The sequence below is a fragment of the Phalacrocorax carbo genome, chromosome 1 (genome assembly GCF_963921805.1).
Source record: "Phalacrocorax carbo chromosome 1, bPhaCar2.1, whole genome shotgun sequence".
Taxonomy (NCBI): Eukaryota; Metazoa; Chordata; class Aves; order Suliformes; family Phalacrocoracidae; genus Phalacrocorax; species Phalacrocorax carbo.
In genome coordinates this window covers 106,309,612-106,336,700 of record NC_087513.1, presented here as the reverse complement: position 1 = coordinate 106,336,700, position 27,089 = coordinate 106,309,612, and the positions used below count along the sequence as shown (strand labels likewise).

The following is a 27,089-nucleotide window of genomic DNA, read 5'->3' as shown; positions in this document are numbered from 1 at the left end:
ATGCCAAGAACAATCAAATTTATAAGGTCCACTAGAGACTTTCAAGAACAAGAATGTATTTTTTTCCTTCCCCCCAAATTCAGTGTTTGGAAAACAGTGAACACAGTGAGGAGCTGCATTGCTTCACTTCACTGATATAGACTCACCACAAATAATACTCTGTAATGTCTCAGAAATAGTGCCTCAATAACACCTCAAAAATACTTTGAAATACCTCTGTATATGTGTATAAAGTAAACTTAAATACAGTAAAAAATAATGTAAAAGGCTCACAGATCCTGAAGTCTGCATGAAAGAAACTTGGACCACAGAAGATCTGTAGGGATCTTAAGTCCCATGTCCAACAGACTGAACTCTACTCTGCTGTACACAGTGTGCATGCTTCCTAGCATGAGTACTAATGTTCAGTGTGCCAGATTCAAAAAGGCTTTCAAAGTTTGATTATTTGAATACTGCTTTGCTTCACATTGTTTTTGCTCATGATGAGGAACTGGAGAAGGCAGACAGTACAGCAGTCCCTAAGGGGCTGGGAAGAACGGTGTCTCCAGAAAGGGATTTTTAACTTAGGGGAAGATGTCCACACTCTATGTGTAGGATTTCCATATAGCCGATGAAGGGAGGGGAGGAGAAAAATTAACTTTCTAAACCCAATATTCATCTTTATTGTGTGTAATATAAGCAAAGGCTCCTTTCCTGACCATTTAAAAAACTAACCAAACAAAAATGTTTCTTTTTCATTAAGAGAATAAAATGAATGAAGAAATAATTTCCCTCCCACATCCTTTCTTCATCTCCTTTACCCATCCCAAAAAAACCCAACAACTAGACTGTCAGCCAAACAAAACAAAGAATTTACTTCCTCAGCATAATAAATCACCTTTGTTCCTAACCACTGAAATCCTGAAGTCCTACACGCTCTGGATAGCTCAAGTAACCTAGGCTGAGATAACAACCACCTGGTTTTTTATTATTTTTTTAAGGAGAAGCTTCCCAGACTCCATTTCTATAATTTCAGATGGTCCCAGAGGTTCAAAACTCTCAGTAAACCATTCCAACAAGAAAATCCTGGTAGTCTAATGTCTAGGCCTGTGGAAGTCTCAAAACTCAGATATCCTACACATAGCCTATTTGCTGCAGGCGTTTATTTTCTTTTACTATCTAGGTCATCAGTTCATGACTAGGGACAAAAGAAATCCGTGGAGAATTTTGACTCAGTGAGGAGTTTTCAAATTCCTTAAAGTTCACAGAGTATCTGCAAAAGAACTTAATTCTTCTTCACTTTACTTTTATATTTAGGAGTAGAAATCAGGATAAAATGAAGTAAAGCACAGAAAAATACACACTTAGTTCACATTAAAGGAGTGAAACAATACTGAGAAACCATAGTTATGCATGTCTAACACCTAACATTTTATGTAGTGAGAAGACAAAATAGCTGAAGCAATGCGCATCACTGATACAAAGGAACGTTTTTGAAAGTTGTGAGAAAAACCAGAAAGAACAGATACTCTTAGCTATAGGGACAATATGATCAGCAATAACTTGGTTTAAAATGTCAGCAGTTCAATGGCCATAATGAACCTTTTAATCTAATGCTGAATTAGGATGAGTCTTAATTCCAGTAGTTTTGGTTAGTGTGAACACAGTCTATATATCTCGTAACCTCATACAGTAGGTTACACTATTACCGGGCGTGCCCTTGAGAACACACAAAGTCAGTCAGGTCCTAAATCCAAAATCTAGTCTGTGATAACCAGCAAAAGCCTACAGAACCTGGTGTCCTCCCCAGTCCACAGATGTTTGACACTGGGCCACCCTTTTGCCCTGTGTCATGGTGTTCCTTCCCTTCCCACTAATTCCACAGACCAACATTAACCTTTGGAGATGTCCACTGAAAAGATGCATCACATCAAGTGTGAACTAATGCATGGTTTACCCTGTCCTACACTTCATTCAGCAACCTTGCAGAGGAGATTCTGGGTTAATAATGAGACTTTTAAACTAATTAAAACAATGCCAGTCATTGAGCATAACTCAAACACTTTAGACTAACTGGCTAGCAGGCTTTTTCCTCACCATTTTCTTGCAGCAAACATCACGCTCATGGAGAAAACATCTTGTCCCCTAAAGAAGTGTTTGGGACAGTTGATTGTAAGAGCTATAGAGAAGGAAGGGAATGTCCACACGGGCGTTTTCAGGCCATTTACTTTGGCTTGGCACGTGGAGACTCCAAGCCAACACAAGCTCATTTTGCCCTTACCCTCAGTGCAACAGAAGCTGTGTGGCCATATTAGTATAATACTGTGCCGGAGCGATCTAGCCTGTCTCTCAGCAGGGCTTATTAGCTCAGGCTTGGCGCCACATTAACCGCTGCCATATGGCTTCTGGTCGATTCAAAGAGCGAACTGAATGAGCTCACATCTGCCTGACGAAGTCTGTGTAGCTATGCGCTTTAAAATGGCAAACCTGCAAAAAGCTGTGAGGAGAGAATCTTGTAATAGGTTAGGATTTTCAATCCATGTTTACCTCAGTACTTGTAGAAATACAATCTGTCACTATTAACGGCTGTGGTCAGGGTTGGAAACTACTCATGGATGTGTTAGAGATGAAAAGTTTCACCTCAAAGAGCTGAGTCTGAAAAATGATGCGAGTACAGTAAGACTCCAAATAGGATGGAGGAAGAGAAAGCGGAAAATGAAGACAAAAAGGAAAGATTGCCCGATATTTTCTCTTCCTTCTGTTAGCCCAGGCTATTAGTCAGATTTTTTACAGCCTTCCAAGATGAGCAGGGTTCTCTGTAGAAGATGTTATGTTTCCAAGGGCTCAACCAAAGAACCCACAATGTACAAAACGATGTGATAAATGCAAATCAAAGATTAATGTACCACTGAAAAGAGCTCAGATATGCCTGTGATAATAAAAAAAATGACAGGGGAAGTAGCAGCGCGGCAGAAGATACCCTGAGAACTCTCTGCCTTAACACAGAAAGAGCGGTTGTGCAGATGTGGAAGCTTGAGTGGTTTAGAAACAGCAGGAGAAACGGCAGGCATGCAGAGAGAGTTGAGAAGGAAGATGGGAAAGGTGCCCTAATAATGCAGGAGACAACAGAAGCACATGCCATGGTCAGAACAGAAAGCAAGGGAGATGATCCAGAAGGCACATTTTGAATGGCTTGTGGAATCTGGAGAACACAGAGACTCCAGCAGGAGCAACAGGGACCCTGAAACAGCTTTAAGTGTGAACAGAGAAAAAACAATATCACATTTTGGGATAAATAAGAGCAAGAAATACCAGGGTTTAGAGCCATTCTCACTATCCTCTGGGACAGCTATGTGGTTCCAAAATATTTTTAACAATTTTCTACATTTTTTTTCCCCTTGGAGTGCCAAGTTAACTCACAGCAGCTGCAGCTGTGTTGCCAGAGGAAGCAATATTAATAGTAGAAGAAATATAAATCATTAACAAAAACTGCTCTTGATCCTCAAGGAAGCTACTGTTGTAGGGATCAGCAGATGAAGGAAAAAGAGAGGTAGAGTGGGACGCCAACCCTCTCAGGGAGTGAGAAAAAGAGACAGAATGAAGAAAAAGGACTGGGAAGAAAGGAAATTGCCAGGGGGGCAACAAATACATATTGGGACTCAGAATAAAAAATACACTTCTCTTTCTAACCCTCCTGGGGCATATAGGAAATTGCTGCCTGCCCTTTAATCTGCCCCCCAAAAAAGAAAAACAATTAAAATGAAATAAAACCCTGAACTGTAGGTACTTGGTCTCCACTTCCCCTCACCCCCATTGCTTTGTGTGCTGTGTACCCGGGCCATGATCTTTCACGCAGCTCTCCACAGGACTGACTTTGTTACCATAAGCATTACATCTTCTACAGGAATATGCATTCTTTTCCTATGTATCTAAAATACGTAATCTGGGGAGATTAAGATGTTAAGGAATTAATAAATTAATGAAAAAAGAGAGGAGGCCAGCAAAGAAAGAGAAGTAGAGGAGAAAGAAATAAGGATAAACATCTTGAATTAATTTGGAGTGGCACTGTAACAGTATGGTTTGTGTCAGGAGCATAGCTGTTTTAAAGGGTTAAGCCTGTTATTCCTGCACAGCACACATGAACAAATTCGATCAGGTTTTGTTTCCTTTTTCTTGATTCACCTCCCCTCTGCAATTTTTCCCACTGCAATTTAACTTTGGAAGGAAAGGCCCCTTTCCTAAATAGCAAATTAATTTCTGCTTTTTCCACCGTTCCCTCCAATATGAACAACCCTTTTTCTTTTCCTTTTTAACTGATAGGCATCGTAATTTCTTCCATTTCTTTTTTCTTTCTTGTCATGACCAAGACCACGTTGGGATCACCTATGTAGTTTTAAACTTGCCAAAGCACGATGAGGCTGTGAATAGTCTCCACCAAGAAGAATGGACCAAGTTCTCTTTGACAATTCATTAACAAAAAATTTGGGGCAAATAAATAAGACGTCTTCCTGTGCACGGTACCTTTAAGGAGGTTTTCCTGTCACAGCAGAAGATCAGAGGCTTTGTTTTCACATTTTGTAGAAAACATTTTCATCACTCACTCGTGTAAAAATAGCATTGTGCAAGACACAATGCTTCGTATTTGTGATATACTATTTAAGGGCCAGGAAACGAAACAGGGATCAAGAATTCAAGTTACATTTTATCTAAAATAAGAGCCTAAGTCATTCAAAACTGTTGATGTCACAAGACAGCCACACAAAAAAGGAATGAAAACCTGTATGCATTATTCATCTTGTAACTTTGATCTTAAAAGCTAAGAAACTTGAACAAGGAAAGATAAATGGCTTCTCAAGCTTTTTCTTTTAAAAATCAAATGAGGACGATTCAGGATAAATGATAGGTAAGAGTTAATACAAAAGAGGGGGAAATTGCAATCACAGTGCTGCACCAAAGTTTCAATGCAAAAGCTTTGCTTTTTGTGTTCAATTACAAAGGATTTCTTTTTTAGGTATTGGCACCCTTTTTCACGTATATGTAAAAGATTTTAGCTATTAAAATTTTATGTTCAGTATGCACAGCTTCTTTCTTCTACCACCTACATGATGGCTTCATGGGAACAATTAGGAAGCTTTCTGACACATGGGCTACTACTAGTCATGGGGCAGTAACAACAGAAGCTGTGAAACCCTGACCTCCAAGCCTTGCTCAAACACCAACTTGCTCCGGAGCTTATGCAAGATATGTATACGTTCTCCCACTGGGAAAGTATTGATAATTAAAGGCACTCTGACTGCATTCTGATTTTAATCGAGACTTTGTTAATTATGCAGTCATTGCCCCTAAAATAGGAGACAAATTAAGAGAGAGGCCCAAAAGTGCACAGAGGTTCTGCCGTGGAGATGGGAGATCCAACAAGATCCTCTTTGAACACTTTGTGCTCCTGAGTCTGTAATTATTGCCAGTTTTTGCCTAAAGATATGCTCAAAGGCCCCACCATCTTGGTTAGATTACTGATGTCAGCATCTTATATTCAGGCAATTGCATTTGGGATTCACAAAGAAGATGGAGCAGCAACACAGTTCCTTAAGGGAAGCTCTGAGCAAACCTAACACAGACAACGCCGCATTCATTACAAATCACAGCCATTTACATCAACAGCCAGAGGAAGAGTGCCTTTACATTACAGCATCCAGCAGGAGGTTTTGCTTATCTGAGCTTCCAAATTGTTACCTCCACACAAGCAGTTAGCACTAATCAGATGATAGACTGGGGCTAGGCAGGTGGGAGAAAAAGGCTGGGTGGATGCAAGGGCAGGTTGTGAGATGGAGGAAATGGACAGGGAATGAGGTGAAAATTTCATTGCAGTGGTGTGTGGTAGGACGGCAGTGGGGACACCATCTGAAAAGTAGTGGGAGGTTTTGGGATACAACAGGAAGATGGCTAAGAAGTGAATGGAGGCACACTGGAAATATTCACAGGCTTACAAGCAACCAATACTCACTGCAATTGCTGAGTGCCCAAGCAAGTGATTGCTAATGGTACTCATGGCCGTTGATGCTCCTGCGAACTGCATCTAGACAAAATACGTTTGGAAAGACCGAGCGCAGTGATTACAGGAGTCGGCAGAAACTATGAGACTGACTGTACTTCCTCCTCGGCCCGAGGGAATGCAAACTCATAGCTTTTGGTGCCAAGTTAAGTGCCTGAAACACGGGGCTCCATCCTAATGAAACTGGGCTGCCATGCAAAGGAGATGGCTAGACTGATGGGGCTGGAAGGAGGCAGGTTCCTGGTGAGGATACCTAGAAGCCCAGAGTCCTGGCCTAGACCCTCGCTCCAAGCAATTCGCAGGTCTATGAACTTCACCTGGCAAGACAGCGATTCCAAATGCATAAACACTGCTAAGGGCTGGAAACAGAATGAGGAACTTCCCCACCCCGGTGAGCTCCCTTCTCTCTTACTCATAGAGAAGGAATTGCATCTTCTTTCTGCATTCTGTCTCACCTCCAGGAGGAGAGTCACACAGCCTCTCCTAGTGCAGACAGAACATTTCAGAAATAGGAAAAGTACATTTTATTTTTACATTGTTTGCAGTGAGAAATTAGAGCTATTCAATGGACTGCACTGAAGCACTCCTTTATCAGCTATGTATATATTCTAGGAGGGATTCTTGATTCCGCAGTAATCCCAAGAGAAAAATTAACTAGATGAGCACAGAATCACAGTAGTTCTGCTCTGGCCTCATGATAACTGTTTTTCAATTCAACAAATTAAGTTAAAGATAAGCATTTGCTTCACATGCAAGACTCTCGTTCCCGCTTCATTTGTAATATACGGAGGGGGATTAGCCACATCAAGCATATGCTTTCATACTGTGGTGTAAAGAATACACATGAGAAAAATTACGTTTAGCTCCAATGCACTGAGAGAACTGTTTATAGGCAACGTACTCAAGAGCAGAGAGAAAAAAAAAATGTTTTGATGATGGCTCCTCATCAGACACACCCAGCGGACATGTGTACACTGAAGAGCCTACACCAAGTCTGACTTGGGCTAAAACTGAGCAGTACTGGCAGAGCTGTGCTCAGACAAAATGTCTGTTTCTATAATCCCCATCACAGATAGCTGTGCCCGTACCCTTATTTTAATTTCTTATTTGTTCCATTTGCTACCGGTTATAACCTGAAAAACATATATGTGTATTTCTCTTCAAAGCACATTTATTTGCCATACAAATGGACCAAAAGTATGCGAAGACTACTTTGATTTTTATTATCTCACCTACATAAACGTATCCATTTCCTTAACCCTACCAGGACAAAATAGTATTTTCTTTTTATTGCATTCCAGAAGAAGTTGTGCCTTAACTTGGATCTTATTTAACTGCTGCTTATCTACATCTCTTGCTTCAAACTCTGTCAGGAACCAAGCTACCACCTCTGTTTCTCTGGCACCCTTAATACTCAGTCTGGAAAGCCCAGTTCTACTGACTCAAAGATCAACATTGTCATTTCAGAGAAGAAAAAAAAAGCTTCCATATATTAAAAACAAGGTTGCTTCATGGACATATCGCCTTTTGAAGAAAGTATAGATATGAATCAAAAAAGAGGTGTCAAGCATCATCCCTTATTCCAAAAGAAGTACAATCTTAATGTTCATTTTAAATCTCTTGTCAGAAGGGAAAACATTAATATGAAGTGCTTTGAACGGCCTTTGACACTTACAGAACTCTTAAAATGGCAATGAGTCAAAGATCAACAAGCCTTCAAGAATGAAAACAACTGGAAATGCTTTAGAAGTGGAGCCACTAAAGTATTTTCATTGATTAAATGCCCACTGGCATTACAAATATATTGAATACCAACACAGTTTGCTGTTTCCTGATCTCATAAATTCAAGGCTTAAAAAGAAGTTAACACCTGTAAACTACATTACCTGAAATTTAGTCTCAGTGAGTCAATGACAATTTTGCCATCAAGTGAGTGTATGTGTTCATTTTAAATATAGGAACTTGTATGAAAACCTCCTTTTTTCTTTTCAAAAGGGTTGATTTAATGTAAAAATGAAATCTAATCACTTAAAACCTGACATCTTCATTCTTATTTCAGCTGCTGTACCCTTTTAATTCTTTATGTTCTTGTTGGAAATGACCTAAAGGAGATAAGTTAACAGAAATGGAATAATTCTAAGTCAGGTTTCAAAATTGATATTTTTTGCCCATCTGTCTTTTAGCATGTTGTCCACTCCAGGTCCCAGTCTCCCCGTGCCTCCCAGCCACTAGCAAGATAATACAGATGGCTACTGCAAAGCTGTTAAGACTTGCATCTGAATGCATCTTTATCCAGTTGGCAAGATCCTGCTACAGCTGTAAGTCGATGCAAATCTGCATTACAATGTCTCTTGCCTGTGTGAGAAGGCAGCCATGATATTAATCGTGCTGCTTAAGACAATGCCAGGCAAATATGACGTAAATGAATGCAGTTGGGCTAGCTATCGCAGCACTGTTAATTTACACCTCTGAAAACAAACACCCATTAGGGCACGTGAAACAAGGGTATATCTACACCTATACCAAAACTCATTTTCATTTGTTGGTTTTTGGAAACAGAAACTGATAATGCAAGATAACTCCACCAGATGTCATGGTGAAAGAATACTATGTAGGTGAGTATTCGATACAATCACCAGAAAAGAAAATCAAACTGAGGGTCTTTATTCCATCCTAAGCACAGTTTTAATAAAGACAGGTGGCACTGCCAGTCAGTAACAGTTGCTTTTGTTCTGGGTACGTCTTTGTTCCGGCAGCTGGGAGGAAGAGCAGTTTTCATGTATAACGAAAGAAATGTACTTAATAGGCAACACCTGAAAATCCTTCAAGAGAATAAACTATAGCAAAAAAAAAAAAAAGGCATTTCAGGAAAGCATTTCCTGAAAAAAAAGTAGCACTGGAATCCTCCCTTTATCTCAGGTCAATTGACTTGTCACAGTGGGAAGGAGATTTGAAAAGGAAATTGCAAGTTCTTAGCAAGTAGATTGGAGGAATTGAGTTAACAGCCAGCAATCAGTAAAGGTTTGGTAGGGTACTTAAAAATTTAAATGTATGCATACACCACAACTATGGAATGCCTGAGCTTTGTCTTGTTTGTGAAAAACAAATGGAACAACAGGCAATTTAAATCTCAAAAAAAAAAAGGTAATTTTTTACTCAGATTGCTGGGGTTTAAGTGTTCTTCCATTCAAGATCTCCCTCATTTCAGTATACAGTTGAGGTATATAAATCGTATGTGCCTCTGATCTTGTTTTACGCTTGTAATCCTCTCAGTACCAACAGGATTCTATATGGTATGTGCTTTCAGATGATACGGTTTCTCACCATATGGAAAGATGTTTTGTATCACCATGTTGGCAGCATATAAATGATTTTTGAACTCCACTTTTCATTGCCATTTCTTCAAGCCATTTAGGCTCAATAGCTTATTGTTTCACATGTCAGAAATTGAAAGACAGATAGTTTTCTGTTTTGAGAAGCTGCTTTACCCATACTCTGAATAATCGTGCACTGTATTCAGCATAGCTACAGGTACAAAAGAGTTTTAACACCACCTGTAATGAGAAAATAGCTGAATTTGAGAGGGCAGGATAAGCCACCACCTCTGTAAAGAAATGTGACTATATCCCCAAACCCTTCTTATCCTTTCTGTTACCACAATCTTCCTGCACAGATTCTTTTCAACAGAATTACAAAAGGTGGTCTCACCTAGACTACTAGTAGTTCCTCTTTCTAACCAAGGGAGGCAGATATTACAGGTTGCAGAAATTTGTAAGTGGATAAAAGGGAAGAAAATTATAGGACAGTGACAAATACAATGAATTTTATTTCCGCAAGCTTCTAATTCCTCTGAGGAAGAGAAGAACATAGGTTTTGCATGGTCCTCTTCAACAAACAAATGTATGCCCTGGAATGAAGTAGGAAGAGAGAGGACACGTTCTAAGCGAAATGCAAACTCACCTTGCCTCTGAGGCAAGTGAAGGACAGATCCTAGAAAGTACAGCATGGCTGGATGCCCACACGCTAAAGAGACTGGTAATTTTACATTAGTTGATTTTTGTGTTGTTTGAAAAACTTATTATACTTACTGTAATTCTCTCATCTTTGTCATCTAGAGGGGTCCCATCTTTTTTCCACGATATAGTGGGTTCTGGATGACCTCTTGGGGGCTGACATTCCATCACTGCAGGTTCACCCACGGCTACCATTACATCCGATGGATTTTGTCTGAAGTCGTCCCGTAGAACTGAAAGAATAAATAAAATAAATGAAAAATTACCCAACAATACACCAATAACACAGCAAAGTGTTTTGTTTTGGTGCTTAATGGTCCCTGTTGCCATTGTACTTTATATTGATGAACAATTTAGTTAATGAATTTCATTTGGCATCTGCAGATGATCTCTGGTACTTCCACACAGTGAAAGAGAAAACCCACGTACAATTCATATTTAACTTCCAACATACAAGTGAAGACTTAAGCACAGACAGAGGTGAAAGGCTGACACAGACATGGGACAGTCCACACAGAGGAGCTGCCTCACTGGGTTGTATTTAGCATAGCATCTGCCCAGTGTGTGAGCAGAGATTTCCTAGCACAGCTGAAGAAGGCACAATGTCTTCTGCTCAGGTAGAATGTCACTTGGGAAGAAGCACGGCAGAGATTGCTTTCTGCCCCTCTTTTTCTGAGAGATAAGGTCAGTCTGCCAATAACTCAAAGGTTTTTGCTTAAGGATTGGCCACTGGCCATATGAATTGCACCTACCCCTGAATTTATGGCAAAGGTGAACAAACTAGCTAAACCTCCCAGTTCTTAGATGACATTATAGAACACCAAACATTTGTGCAGCTTTAGCCAAACTCATCTTTGCAATATGGCTCGTTCTTTTTCAAGGGAAAAAAGGAAAAATTCCTGATCCCTATGAGTCATCCCTTAGCCTGAGCCAGAACCACAACCTCCACTTGGAAGAAGTAAGTTTTACTACCTTTTCAAAGACGGAAAATTTTTTTTTGTGGCTTCATTACTAGAATTTGTTCTTTCTCATCATTTGGCCAAGTCCCAGGCCTAGGAAACTCTAGCTCCCTCCAACCACCTACTATGAATTTTATCAATAGCTTTGTGATTATTTTTCTTTTTGGGAGAGGAGAGACATCATAGTGTGCTCAGCAGACCACTACACAGGGACACACTTTAACAGAATGATAGCATTCCTAAGCCTTACAAGTAAGTGGCATTAGGTTTAATCTAAAAATAAATAACTCACATGATAACAAATATACCATTCTAGTCCTCTCCACTGCTGTTACACCATCCACACTGAACAAAGGATATGGTAACGGGAAAGTACATTACAACCAAAGGACTTTTAGGATTTTGACAAAGCTATCTGTCACTTGCTACCTGCAACAATCTTGTGTCAACAGTAATTAGTGCCAAGAATCTGCAGCAAAAAAATATATCCCCAAGCCACAGACCACAGATCTATGGACATTCGCTGCTGAATAATGGTTTGGTTGTTAATGCTGCTTCAAAGAGAGGTGTGATTTATTGTTAGACATTAAGGAATGTGGGTGTGCTTACAGATTGGCAGGAGCACTGTCACCAAACCATTCCTCTCTATAAGGTCTTTCATGCTGTTAAGACATTTTAAAATGGTCTGAGGGCAAATGGGTCATCTGCTTTGGGACAGAGGGATATACCTTTCTCACACCTACTTTCTGCAATGCTGTATAATGTAAAACGAAGGGAGGGAGCAAAAATGACTTGCAGTCCTTTGTTTTGGAGGATTATTGGCAAATAGCCCTGTCAATAATCAATAGGACTATCTTCTTTCTTCTCAAGTACATCTACCTTAGATTCGGACACCCTACCATTCAGTAGCTACGGTCGCAGGCCTGTGTGTCCCCCTTGGCTTATTATAACATAATACACAACAGGGGAAGTTCCAGATTGATACAGAAGTGTAGATGGGAATCAAAAGCAATAAATACAGGATATTTTACCACTGTTCTAGAAACTGATATAATTTCTGAAAGTAGCAAAGAACATCTGTGTACCAACAAGACTGAAGTATATTGTAGACCTCACAAGACGTCATCTGAATTTACCAATACCCTTCCATACTGATGCACTATCATTCCAAATACTTCAGTTCAATTACTGAGGTTTTGGAATGCCCTGGAGTCAGGAGATACTGATGCACTGAAAGAGGATAATCAATGATCAAATGTCTCTATCCTTTTAACAATACAAATTAACACAGCAGAATGACAGGACTTAATGAAGAAATTATAGAATAATTTAGGTTGGAAGGGACCTCTGGAGGTCATCTAGTCTGTAACAATGAGAGCTGTTGGATGAACATGTTCTCTTGTATGAACTAGGTCTCTTGAACAGACCTAGTCTAGAAAGTTTATTTAAAAAAACCAAAACCCCCAAAAAACAAAAACTAAACCCACAAAAAAACCCAAAACCAACCACCCCAAAACAAACCAAAAAATCCCCCACACGCCTATTGCTTGGTATACAAAAACCTGAGAAAGTATACTCCATCTAAGAACAAAGAATTTCTCTCTCTAAAAAGCAAACAGGCTAGGGAAAATAGACAATGTTCTCAGCTATAAAATTAATCCAGGTTACAGCTAGAGGAAATAGTATGTTTTCAGAAAGGGGAATGATGTAATTTTTAGTTATTCAGAAAGGTAAGTCAAGACCAGTCCTTTAGCTTCCCTTCTGCTTTCAACAAAACTTTATTAAGTTTAACGTGCATTCTCTTAGCGCTTCCTTACTACATTCCCCTACATACTTATGCATCAAAATCAGACACATCAGTTATTTTGGTTATGGGAGCGCTAATATACTGCTCACATGTACTGAAAACCTTATATATACTTATTCCATTTATACTGAATATGACATTAATAACCAGATGCAACTTCTTCTGTTCCCAAGCGGCCCTGAAGCCATCCAGATACAGTAAATCATGGAGCATAACTGGCTGGGCTGACACTGTTTCTGCTGAAGTCAAAGAATTTTTTCTATTTACTTTAATAGAGACTTGATGCGGCTTAGAGCCACTGGTCATATTATTACCTCTTTTTTTTCACTTCTCCAAACTAAAGAACATAAAAGAAGATGAAACGGATGTTCTACCATGTTACTAAAAAAACCCCCATGTATCCAGTTCCCAGTGCCAACAGCACATGAAAGCGTAGCAGAATTTATTTGCTACACCACAGTCCTACTGCAACTCAATAAAAGGGGTGTTTTGACCAAGAAGCTTCTTGTTGCTGCTGAAGATTGTATCACTTGGATAAAGCTAAGACATATATAAAAAGAAGTGCCCTTAAGTTTGGAAAAAAAAAAAAAAAAAAAAAAATCAAGTGAAGTGATCTTAATAAGCCATAAGTGCTTTTCAAGTCTGAAAGATCTCATAAATCTAAGAGGAAAGCCTATCAGATAGCACCTCAGATGGCTTTTAGCACCTTTGAAGCCGCAAGGAAGTCCAGTACTTGCATAATAAAAACAAATTACTTCAGTAATTTCTACACTCCTTAGTCTCAGATCAGCTTTACAAGCACAGTACCTTGTCTGTAAACTAAGAGCTTTCACAAATTAACTAGTGCATAACAGAATGCCTTAGGAGGACATCAAAGGTTCAGGCCACAGATATATCAAAACAAGTATTTTTTTTTTTTTTTTACTATTAATTATTTTGGCTCTAACATTACATAATTAAATGCTAACAAAATGTAATCCATTAGAGATTACCCCACAGATAGTCATCATGTAATTATTTTTGCAGCTGTAAAGTAGATACATGCTCTGTTTTTTTGCCTCAGGCCCTGGCAATCTTGCATAAAGTTATAAATTTAATTTTTTTCCCTTACTAAAAAAATATCATTTTTTCTTTTCTGTCCTTCCTAGTCAAGGCTCACTGTAAATTGAGAATATATTTCCTTTTGAAGATATATTGGAAGTATACTTTGTAATCTAGTAGAGCATGTGCTTTCAGTCACCAAAGGGCCAAATTTCACCACATGCACCTCTTTCTATCTATATGCAGCTGTAATGAAAATAGATGAATTAAGTGGATGCTTGCCTTTTTTCCTTTTTTAACAAATTCTGTGTAGAATCTTTATAGATATAACCACCTCCCCCCATTTCTGCCATACTATGGGTAATGTTTTCTAACATTTTACTCTAATATTTTCTAAAATACAATGAATAAGGATCACAAGTATTGCCAATGCACAGGTAGGACAACTCCATAATCTTGCTGTGTAAACTCTGAACTCCTGTGCTTGTACTGAAAACATTTTTATGCTACACTTGCTGAACTCATCAGGCTCAAGAGTAACTTCTGTAACTCCACTTTAAAAGTCATCTACTCATACAACTATTTAAAACCATGTACTATTCAATCAATAAAGCAATTACACTTTCTCCAGAGACTCTTTCCCAGAGCAGAAGGGAAGTAGCAATCACTTGAGGATAAATTTTTACTGACAAGCAACGTAATTAGGGACAGTATTTTTTGTGTAAACCCTAAACAGTGCTTTTCAAAATGCGGCAACTGGTGGTTTTTTTTTCTTAAGTTCTTCGCTGGCTACTATGAAAAAGAGTAGGGAGTCATTACTGGGTGAAATGGGAGGTAGGTAGGCAGGTGGGTTTTGCATATACACACTGCAGATATTTAAGAAAGATTATTGTAAAGAGTTTATCGTTAAATAACTGTGATCTAGTTCAAAGGCAATAAAGAAAAACAAAGCAAAACACAAGAAAAAGGAAACCAACCAGAAAGCTTTAGTCAGTAAGTGAAAAGAATGAATTTGTAAGGAACGCACTAATTACCATCATACATTGCGGATATCATGCCCTAACAGGTGGTATCGTTTAAGAACTGGAACTAAGAAAATCTCCTGGAAATTTTGATTACAGGTCTATTCTAGTCAGACTGGCTACACACTTCATGCTACATCAGTTCAAAGCAGCGCACCAAAATCTATCCAGGATCCCTAATCAACTAAGATATTACAGCCATGGTCACCTGGTGAACAGATGAAGAGAGAGAAATGAAGAAGTTTGGGGTGCAGTTTCACTATCAGATTAAGGCAATCTTAATCCATTTTAATTCTTCTAAAAGAGATCATCCAGACTTGCATCCTGCTAACTCTCCTGCATTGCACTGGAGAAGAAAGCACCCTATTTTGCAAGGCTAGCTGTTGACTGAGATCAGTGAGCCATGGTGTCACACAATTAGGCAACTGAAGAGATCCCAACAACTTCCACTCTTTCAGCACGAAGATAATTTAAATGTTTCTTTGTATTGTAGCACGTGCCTCAAAAATCTGGAAAAGTGAAATAAATAGAAGAAATGCTTGCTCCTCCCATTGCTTTACAAAACAACCAGACCTCAACTAATGAGCAAGTTTCCTCCTAGCAAACAAAGATGTGCCAACATGAAACCATGTGCTAAAGCTGAGCAGTGTAACCCTACTCAAGGCCCACTGCCCTGCCTTATGACTAATTTTGTTATAAAACCCCCATGAAATTGTTTTAATACCCACCAATTCTATTATCTTAATTCCTGTAAATTTATAACAAGTATTTCAATGTTTCTTTTCCATCCCCCCAAACAAAACAACGGCATTTCAAAGAAAGTTTCCATCTAATACAAAGAACAAAACAACAACAATGTGCACTTGCTGTAAAATGCTGTAAGATTAGGAAAACAAAAAATGGGATTCAGAAGGTTAATCCTGTGAACCCATAATCAAAGAGAAACTAGACACGTGGCCTAACAGTTTCTCTCTCCCAGAGAGCCAGCCCTCCTGTGACTCAGGACTTCCCCGATTACAGAGCCTAAGAATTCACACTGAATAGGTTTCCAGAGATGAGAGACTGGTCAATGTAAAGAGACTGATCATAAGCTGCAGCTAGATGTATGAAACAGCAGCAGTGAAATTAGATCACTTCTAAAATGTTAACAAAATGCACTGCCTCAATTACTGTAACCTTCAAATTGTTTTAAAATGTATTTTCTCCACAGAGCGCTGTTTTTGATTGATTGCTATTTATACAGCACCACCAAACCCGGATCTTAATATCTACTGAAGGTCAACTGTTACCCTCTCTGGAAAAAAGTGTCATTCCTTATTACATTAAGCAATACATGTTAGCAAATGTAACACCTGCATGCTTCTAAACCATTAATGTAGAAAGAAATCAAGGAGCACTGCACCTACTGGATCACATCTTTTAAAATTTATGACAAATACAAACGATAAGCTTGAATCAAGTGATAGGCTACACTGCAGAAGCCATTAAATATTGAGGCATTTGGTGATAAACACACTGAATACATATAAAGACTTTAAAATAAATGCATTTATTGCCATTCATTATTTTTCATTCAGTTATTAAGAAATTTACAATTGTTAATATGGAGCTTAAGGAGCAGGTTCTAAAAAAGACTTCTGTAAAAACGGAAAGTTACTGACGATAATTACAAAATTTATGGAAACCACTCACAGTCAGTCTGATTTTATTTCACTAGTTGAAGATTTGGGCTTTAAGTATTGCCAGGAATCTTACCAGGCAACGTAACTGTCATCCCGTAACAGTACTTCCATGTGTGGAAAGGAAAATGTAAATGAATTAGATGATGAATTGGGAATCAATTAAATGGCCAAATCTGATAAGTCATATGAAGAATAATTTTAACTCCTGTGAGAAGGGTAACTGACAGGCCTGAGAGAGCATGCTGCCGCACTGGGATTCCTAATTAAACCCTGAAGGATCTGTGGTGCCTCAGGCATGTGACTCTGAGAGTGTCCCTTAGGTTGATTGAAAATTGGAAATAGATAAGGAGAAAGGACCTAATTATTAATTTGATTGACTGTGTACAAAATGTGATCCCTCTCAACATCTTCCGCATATTATGGTCTGGGACAAGCATTTACTACCTGTAAAATGCCTCAGAATTTACCTTCTGGAAGAGCAGATTCATTTGTACAGACTGCAGAGACAGTTATTCACTTGTCCTAAAAAAGCAAATAGCTAAATATTTATTACTATTATTATTATTTTATTGTAGATTTCATTTTAGAGTTTTGGGGTTATTAGAATCACGCTTCATTACACACAATATTTTTAGTGTGACTAGCACAGCAGATTTCCAGACTTATGGACACAAACCAAGGGGGTTTAGACACAGTTCACAGAAGAACTGTGTCTTTGGGAAATCACAAATTAGTTTTTCCTAGGCAAAGAAGGGTTTACATATTTAAATCCAAGGATTTGGGTGTGTTCTGTAAATAAAGAAGGTTTTTTCTGTACACTCCAAGTCAAGGTCCTGACATCCAGTTTGCAATTAACTGTTAGCTGCAAAAGCCTTCCTTCAATGCAGATTATAATAGAAAAGAAGAATCAGATTAAGATGCTGCAGCAAGACCTTGTCTCGGCCCTCCAAATTAAAGCATAAAGAGATAACTGAAATGACAAGAGATATAAGGACCAAACAATGAAAGAGAAAAGGTGAGAAGACACTTCTCCAAAATGCCAGTCTTTGCCTTCACTACTTAGCAAACCTTATTTCAGGAGCAGAATGGCTTTCCCTTGTAAGAAAGAAGGCACAAAGCAACACAGAAATGCCAGTGTTCTGGAGCTCGGGATTCCAGGGAGAAGAATAAAGGAAGGAATACAGGCAGCAGGGACAGAGTCAAACACTTAGCCAGTTTTCATTGAGCACTTAAAGCTGGGATATATGACACTGCAAGTGGAGCCACAATGCAATTGATTGAAAAGGTGTTGCTGCGAAACAGCAAACTATGCTGGCTTGAAATGTGACTCTCTTCCCATAGTTTCTAAGCTGGAAAATCCCTCACTAGGCCGGACCTGAAGGAACCTACTTTGCCTTAACTTGTGTTGTTAGAAGAGGATATACAACTCTTCCACAGACTTGACAATGAAACTGGCAGCACTGTCTCTGTAGTACAGGCAAGTCTTAAATGGCCGACGCTTGTATAAGTGCTTATAATCGTCCTTTCATGCTGAAGAAACCAAAAACTTATTAGAGGAGGTATTTTCAGAGAAATAAAGATCCACACACCTGCGATAACAATGTTTCTGCAGCATAGCCCTACATCTGCATATGCACTGTGCTGTGTTTTGCTGAGGTCCTGCCTCAAGGCAACAATTCTAGCTGTGTCCTTCTGCTTAGCATTCAAATTTTTAGCATGTTGTAACTGTACCGCTACCATCCACATTTTTTGAAAGGACCCTATTTCCATGAAAAAATCCCCATTATGCTGTTAAAGTGGCTGAAAAACATGACATTTTAATATCAGAGAATACACAGTATTATTATCACACTCAACCAGCTAAGTCACTTCTTTAATATTCTGGGAAATGATATTCCACTATTAAATCTGAGGTCAAGCCTGAAACATCAGTCAGAAGGTGCAAGATGCAGGCACTTCATACGGCTGAGTGGCTAATTCTAAATAACAGCAGAGCTAAGAACAGCGTTTGTTGGCACCAGACACTACAGCAAAGCCACGCTGCTCAAAACCGTTGCTGAGCTATTACATACACTTTTACTCTATTCTATTGTTCTGTTGGTGTTGTATACAATTTCACTCTGTTGAAAGGAGCTACAGACCACAGAACTCCACAATCTTTTCTCACCTCTCCGGACCGCTATACAGCAGGGTATACCTGAGTTAGACAGTGGATGTTTCCTTAATTGTACTCTGCATGTCCAAATGCATGAATAAATTATTCTTATGGTAATATTATCTTGTTTCTTTGCCTCCTAAAGCATTCACAATGTAAACTGACAACAGATTGCCACAGTAAAAACAGGCAAACTTTTTCAAAATTACATTTATGCCAAATATCATATACCTTTCAAATTACTTTTGCTGGGTTTAGAAAACTTTCTAGGAAATCACCTCAGGGAAAAATGTCAGACATCCTTATAGAGAGGTCATAGAGAAATATAGTCTGGATCTAATTCAATTAACTGCTTTGAGTTAGATCCCAAACAGTACAGGCAAAGATTTGTTCTACCTCAGGCATATTCTAAAATACGAATCATTCCGCTTTCTCGGTATAAAGAAGCACAGTGCAATATCATACACTCATATTTTTTATTGCTCAGAATTTGAAAAATCTCTAGGCAGACATCTTCACAATTTACAGTGATAGCTCTTCATTTAGACAACCATCCAAAGGCTTCAAATATTGTAAAATTCTACCTAGAGCATTACAAAAAGTAGCAAAGTTAATAGCTACAACAATGAAAAATGGTATTGTAAGCAAATGGACATTACCAAATTCACCAAACTGGAACTCTGGAACTGCAAGTCTTGGAGATTTATACGCTATCGTAAATGGCAAAAGACAATAAAATCATGCAGAAAAGTACTGCATTTGGACTCTTATTCTGGCTTCAATCCCTATGAGATACTTAAAGGCAATGTGCCAATTGATGAATATGTTAGTATTTAATGTGCAATAAGTGCTACTGAGTCAAAATCAGAGAAACATTGCCTGTTAGCAAGGTCTGCCTTATTGCTGGCAGGAAGGAGTGCATGAAGTTTTGGATCACCCCGTGTGGTAAAACAGCAGCCAGAAGTCTGATTCAGAATTAACAAAAGGAAATGGAGGGCGATGCTCAGCATGAACAGAAATGCACGTAATGCCAGCCAGATTTCATTACTGAAGATTTTAATTTTGATTAAACGCTTCCTTCTATATTGGGTCGCATTCATTGTTTTCAACCCTCTGTTTTCATTAATATTTTAATACACGCAGAACATTAAGTTGCATAACTTCAGCGTTGCGGCTAAAGATAGCATCTTTAATAACAGCTACAAAAGAGAAGCTGGCATCCATTGCTGTCCACCTTTGTGATGCTGTGAGGCACCACGGGCTGGTAAGGACTTTGCAGCATACAAGACAACGCATCTGCACTAACCACCATGGAAAAGGAAAGTGGATGACTGTAACATTAGCTCAGGCTGTTTGAAATAGGAACTTATAAATGCATTCAAGACAATAGAAACCAGCATAACGGAAATGGCTGTGAAAATCAAAGGATCAAGGCAGTGAGTGCGTCTGGTGGAAATGTTGCTTTCACCTTTCTTTTACACCCTGTGAGAAACTGCAGTACAGCACAACTCCTTAAAAATTTCCCAGGAAACAGCAGCAGTAAAGAAACTGTAACATGTAATTTTAGCAATTTGACTGTTGGTTTTTTTTCTCCTTGTTTTTGCTATTTCTAACTCTTAATGATGAAACTTAAGTTTGGACAAAAGTCAAGACACCACACTTTTTCTTGATTCCATATGAGCTGGGGTTCCATTAGCAGAAGTGATCGATTTCCCTTGCCATTTCAGACCTGAACTGTGGGGTGCCATGATACACTCTACAAAGACCTGTAAACTCCATTAATTCGATTCCTATCAGTCCTAAGCAGCCCACATAGGTTAACTTCCTGGTAAACCACAAGACTCTTAGATTTCCATTAAGAACTGTTATAGAAAGAAAAGCAAATGTGCTATTGTGTGAGACCAGGATTCTTCTATTTCTCTATGAGCACTAAACACAATTAAATTTTCAAGTCAAGTCAGTGGAATGGTTCTTTTCTCTGTGTTTAAGCATAAAAAAGTAAACTTAAAAACAATATGAAACTTGACCTAGATCGTCAATAGAAGCATAAAAACGAAAGTCATACATTTTCAGGACAGTTTTAAAAAGCACATACATTGCAACTGATTTTGGTAAACAGCATAATGAGAAGCCAGTGGCTTTGCAAGAAAAAAGCTACTGGTATCTTCTAATAATTCACTCAGAAACAACTGGGTTAAGGGAAAAAAGCAAAACCACAAAACACTATCTGGATTGCCAAAATCCTCACACTTGTTTTACTGATATAGTGTGAGAATGCATTTTTGCTGTTATAGGACTTGCTAGTAAACAAAAACTCCAGCTGCTTTGGTGCAGCTTACTTTCACTGTTAGACACTAAATCTTACTGGTGAATGGCACTGTGGAGGTTATTTACTGTTACTCATTACTATTAGTGTCTGTAGTGCAAAACAACATTGGCTTCAGCAGTCTACAGTCAGGAAGAATTCCAACTTCTGTTTTCCCACCCCACCTAGTTAGTTGGTGCAAAGAAGCTGTACCAGGCATGTCAGAATTTCAGTTAATTAGTTAGGTTTCTGGTCCGCACATTTATGTGGGCCTCCAGTAAATTCACAAGGTATAATAAAAGAAATGAAAAATTAATTTTGGCTTCCGTTGCTTCCCTTCAGTTTTCCCCCAAACAGAGCAAAAACCAAACTCAAACACAAAATGGAAGTTCCTCCCTGGATGTGTTTATGTCAGTACTTCAGTCTGGGTCAGGACTGCACTGTGAAGGAAGTCTCCAAATCCTTTCTACCAACCTAGCTTTCATTTGTATCTTGGATTGGGCTTGGAAAAGCAAAAACTGATTATTTGGAGGGGGGTGGATGGAACTCGACCAGAAGATGAACACCAGGTTCCAATGGATGTTCAGGCAAGAGACCGAACTGGAGTCCTCATGAAACATGCACAGTATAGACATCATTTCTCAGGCCCACTGTTTCCCTCTATAAATACACTTCTATTGATTTGCGCTACTTGCAACTACTTGCTGTAGACATAACATACATATAGCACAACGAAGAACATCTGATTCCATAAAAATTCCCCATTAATAACCACTATAAAATTACCTTTTCCTCTCCCTATTTCTTTTAGCTACCACACCATGGCCTATCCACCAGTTCTTTCAACATCACCATGCCTTTCCTCACTCATGTCCACTAAATGACTATGGGATGAGTTGCATGCCTGTCAATATTTATGTATTGTTTGCCCATCTGGGAGGCCAAAAAGGACAGAGATGTTTTAAGTTTATATTACAGGTTTTCTTTCAGTGTCTGTATCCATTTATTAGATTTTGGCCAGTGATCACAAAACCAACCCAGAGCAAGAGGGCTAAGACAAGCCTTCTCTTGTCAGGAAACAAGAAAACACGAAACAGCGAATAAGAATCTTCAAAGTCACCGTGTTCATTTATATATGATAACCTAAAACAAAAAGAGAAATTATCTTTGCTAAAGAAAGTGCTTTGTTGTTGCTTGTATGTTTGAATGAAACTGATTGGCATCTTTCAGTAGCTTACCATGACAAATGATTACTCAGAAGCTTTGCTGAGCTTTCAGACTGAGGCACTACAGTTACTTCAGGTAGAAAATGCTTTTAAATAGTAGATACTCCTAATGTTTATACAAACTGTGAGGTGCATATAAGTACTCATTTTTCTGTGCTATCTTTCCTGATCGCTTCACAGCAATTAGACATTCATCTCAGAACTGAAACACATAGTGTAGTACATAGTACCAAAAATGCAATGCATGTATAATACAGCTAAATGTTAAAATATATTTGTCTATTTTGGATTTGTTGGGGGAAGGAGTCTATCTGTTGTGTTCTTACTAAAGCCACAGAAATAATAGTATTATATATCCACAAATCCACTGAATCAATGCACCTGGTTTAAAATGGGAACCCTTAAGTATGTAAAACTGAGTAGGGGAAAAAAAGGGAGTGATTTTATCAGTAAATGGAAGGAAGCACTACTACTAGCATTTACTCCCGTTTTTATGTCAAACTTCTGTTTTCACGCTAAGTCTGTATGAATAACGCCTAGGTAGCCTTTGTTATTTTAGCATGTAAAACTGTACAACAGACAAAACTATCTGATCTCTCAGAGGAAAATGTTTTAAAGAGCAAAGTGGTAACTCTATACATATTCATCTAAAAACCAGTAACAAATACCTCACTAAATTCTGTCAAGGTTCATGGAAACAATTGGGATTTGTATATACATCATTTGGATATAGGCCATTATCAAACTATCCAGAGAGTTAATCAACAGAGGACATTCGCAGCAAAACAAGACTGATGCTACATAATCAGAAACAGCAGAGCTGTAAACAATGGAAATGCACATTATTCCCAAACAGTATAAATAATTTAAGACTTTCAGAACAGAAATTAATCTACATACCATTTGAAGCACACAGAACCACCAATTCAGACAGAATAATAAAAGGTAAGGGTAAAACAGATGGATAATTAAAAAGATACTTTCCAAGTGGGAATATACTTAGCTTAGCAGTGCTGGTAACAAGTAAAGAAATAAATATCAAGGAAAACCTATTATGTGTATGTGTTTTATATGATTCTTTTTTTTTTCAGAAGGGATTGGGTTTTTTTTCCTCTGGTATGATTGGACACTGAACCTGCTATATCCATCAACATCTATCTGATTAAGTCTTCATCTCTTTGAAGCTTCAATGTTTTATAGGGCATTCTTTGCAGAGAGATGGAAACAATCTGATGTGCCTGTATTTGAGATGGGAATTCTTTTAGCCCCTACTGCCCTAGAAGCCCATACCCTTTTGTCCCCAGATGAAGTCCCAACAGCGTACTTCAAAGGAAAAAGATATTCATGGTGTCTTAACCTTTCCTTTGAAACTGAATCTCTAGATCCAATATCATCTAGCAAGGCTAATTGCATAGTATGCAAGGGAATTACTATTATTTCAATATAACCCAGCATAGAGAAATGATGAAAGCTGAGGCACTGTTGTAACAAGCTTTACATAAAGACAACACTGCAAATGCACTATCAAAGGTGAATGTCTTGCACAGGTAAAACAGGAAGATTTCATTAATTATCTTTATAACCTTAACAACCTCATTCAAATATTGGCCAGCTTATCCTGCAAACAAAACCTTCGGAGAAGAGGAAGAAAGAAGGGGGTGTGGGGGTGAACAAAAAGAATTGAGATATGAAAAAGATATAGTTAGAATTACTGTGTATCTTTCATCATATTAACTCACTGTAGTTACTATTTATTTTACATTCAAATCTCCTTATTGTCTACAAGTTTTACATTTTCCTATAATAGAGGTCCTAATTACTCTAACAAGTGAATATATGATAAAGTAGAAGAAAATACAGAAATGCAACAGAGAAGCTAATAAGAAAATTTCATTGTAAACAAAGTAGAAATGTTATGCTTTTCATTAAATGTTCATATTTAAGACTGTCTACCTACCTACAAACCCAAGCCACATATTCTAAACATCCTTTACAAGTCTGTGGCAAAATGTTGGCAGCTGCTCTATTACTTGACAGGAATTAGAAAATTAAGATTTAGAAATTAAGTTTTTATGTTCTAAAAGCCTAGTGATAACATTTTTGGAAGTCAAACATTGAAGAACCAGAAAGCAAGTTTCTTCCGCTTAGATAACTTCATCTTTTCAAAACGTCTCAATTCTAGGAAGTTATTTACTACATCACAGGAATTTACCATAGTAATTTACTGGAGTCCTTTTTAGCAGTGATACATACATACGTACTTCAAAATATTCACAGTACTACTGGACTTGAACTTCTAAAATGAGTGGAGTTTGGATATTGCTATTTTCTTTCTTATACAGCAAGAAACAGTGCTAAAAAAAATTCTGAAGAAAGTGGCATGTGCACAAGTAGAGGCATGACCTAAACAGCAATTTGGAAAACTCCTACTATGTTAGACAGCTTCTACTTTAAGAATGTAAACAAAAGGTGACTATTTTGGAGATAACTAGAAGCTTTGAACTAAAAAAGAGGAACCTTCTACTCCTCAAATGAAAATTCATACCTTCACAGAATCACAGAATGACAGGGGTTGGAAGGGACCTCTGGAGATCATCTTGTCCAACCCCCGGGCTTGAGCAGGCACACCCAGAGCAGGGGGCACAGGAATGTGTCCAGGTGGGTTTTGAGTGTCTCCAGGGAAAGGACTCCACAGCCTCCCTGGGCAGCCTGTGCCCCTGCTCTGGCACCCGCACAGGAAAGAAGTTTACTCTCATGTTCAGGTGGAACTTCCTGTGTTCCACCTTGTGCCCATTGCCCCTTGGCCTGTCGTTGGGCACCACTGAAAAGAGCCTAGTTCCATCCTCCTGACACCCATCTTTCAGATATTTATAGGTATTTATGAAATCCCCCCTCAGTCTTCTCTTCTCCCAGGTCTCTCAGCTGTTCCTCATACGGGAGATGCTCCAGTCCCCTGTTCATCTTGGTAGCTCTCCACTGGACTTGCTCAAGCAGTTCCCTGTCATTCTTAAACTGGGGGGCCCAAAAGTGGACACAGCACTCCAAATGTGGTCTCACTAGGGCAGAGTAGAGGGGGAGGATAACTTCCCTCGACCTGCTAGCCACACTCCTTTTAATACACCCCAGGATACCATTGGCATTCTTGGCCACAAGGCCACAGTGCTGGCTCAGGGTCAGCTTGCTGTCCACCAGCACTCCCAGGTCCTTCTCAACAGAGGTCTTTCTAGTAGTTCAGCCCCAAGCCTGTACTGGTGCATGGGGTTGTTCCTCCCCAGGGGCAGGACCTTGCACTTGTTCTTGTTGAATTTCATCAGGTTCCCCTCAGCCCAGCTCTCCAGCCTGTCCAGGTCTCGCTGGATGGCAGCACAGCCTTCTGGCGAATCAGCCACTCCTCTGAGTTTTGTATCATCAGCGAACTTGCTGAGGGTACACTCTGTCCCATTATCCAGGTCATTGATGAATATGTTGAACAGGACTGGACCCAGCACCGACCCCTGGGGAACACCACTAGTGACAGACCTCCATCCAGACTCTGCTCCATTGATCAAGACTCTCTGAGTTCTGCTGTTGAGCCAGTTCTCAATCGACCCCGCTGTCCGCTCATCCAACCCACACTTTTAGCTTGCCTGTGAGGACGCTATGGGAGACAGTGTTGAATGCCTTACTGAAGTCAAGATAGACAACACCCACTGCTCTCCCTTCATCAACCCAGCCTGTCATGCAGTCATAGAAGGCTATCAGGTTGGTCAAGCATGATCTTCCCTTGGTGAATCCATGTTGACTACTACTGAGAACCTTCTTGTCCTCTACATGCCTGGAGATGACCTCCAGGATGAACTGCTCCATCACCTTTCCAGGGATGCAGGTGAGGCTGACTGGCCTATAGTTCCCCAGGTCCTCCTTCTTGCCCTTTTTGAAGATAGGAGTGACATTTGCTGTCCTCCAGTCCTTCAGCACGTCTCCTGTCCTCCACGACCTTTCAAAGATGATGGAGAGTGGCTCAGCAAGAACATCCACCAGCTCCCTCAGCACTCGTGGGTGCATCCCATCAGGGCCCATGGATCTGTGAGGATCCAGTTTGCAGAGGTGGTCTCTGACCCAGTCTTTCTCAGCTGATGGTAAGTCTTCCTTTGTCCCAATTTGTCCTCTCTTCTCTGGGGGCTGAGATGCCTGAGGGCCAGCCTTAGCAGTAAAGACCAAGGCAAAGAAGGCATTCAGTAACTGCGCCTTCTCTGCATCCTGCGCTACCAGGGCCCCTTCCTTGTTCAGCAGCGGGCCCACTGTATCCCCAGTCTTCCTTTTACTGCTGATGTATTTAAAGAAGCCCTTCTTGTTGTCTTTGACTTGCATTGCCAGGTTTAATTCAAAGTGGGCCTTGGCCTTCCTCGTCGCATTACTGCCCACCCTGACAACATTCCTATATTCCTCCCATGTGGCCAGTCCCTTCTTTCCACATACTGTGAACCTTAAATCAGTTCCATGGTTTTCATCATTACAAAAGTAAGAGAGAAGTACTGGATCCTAAGTTAGAAAAGTGCTTAAGCACGTCCCAACGCTTTTGGAGCAACAACAAGTGTAAGATATGTTTTATTCAAGTCAGTGAGAGACCTGTCAGTTCTCCCTATAAATTTCAAAAGCAGGGAAAAGGTCTTCAATCTTGTTGAAGTACAAGCATGGTGTTCAGATAACAACAACAACAACAAAAAAACACCAGAAAAAGAACAACCAAAACAAATAATCAACAACAAGAACAAAAAAACACCCAAACAAAACCAACCATGAAAAAAAACCCAAAATTTGAACAACACTAACAATCAAAAATTTTATAGAATAGGAGCTGCCTTCTCT

General features: G+C 39.2%; 1 protein-coding gene across 5 annotated transcripts in view; it reads right to left on the bottom strand.

Annotated features, from left to right (window-relative positions):
- ROBO1 (roundabout guidance receptor 1) overlaps positions 1-27,089 on the bottom strand; it is a 742,850-nt gene that overhangs the window by 107,016 nt on the left and 608,745 nt on the right. For all 5 annotated transcript variants that reach the window (XM_064469750.1, XM_064469719.1, XM_064469728.1 and 2 more), the window contains one exon: positions 10,120-10,277. In XM_064469750.1, coding sequence (XP_064325820.1) covers positions 10,120-10,277 — 158 coding nt within the window. The remainder of the gene's footprint in view (positions 1-10,119; positions 10,278-27,089) is intronic.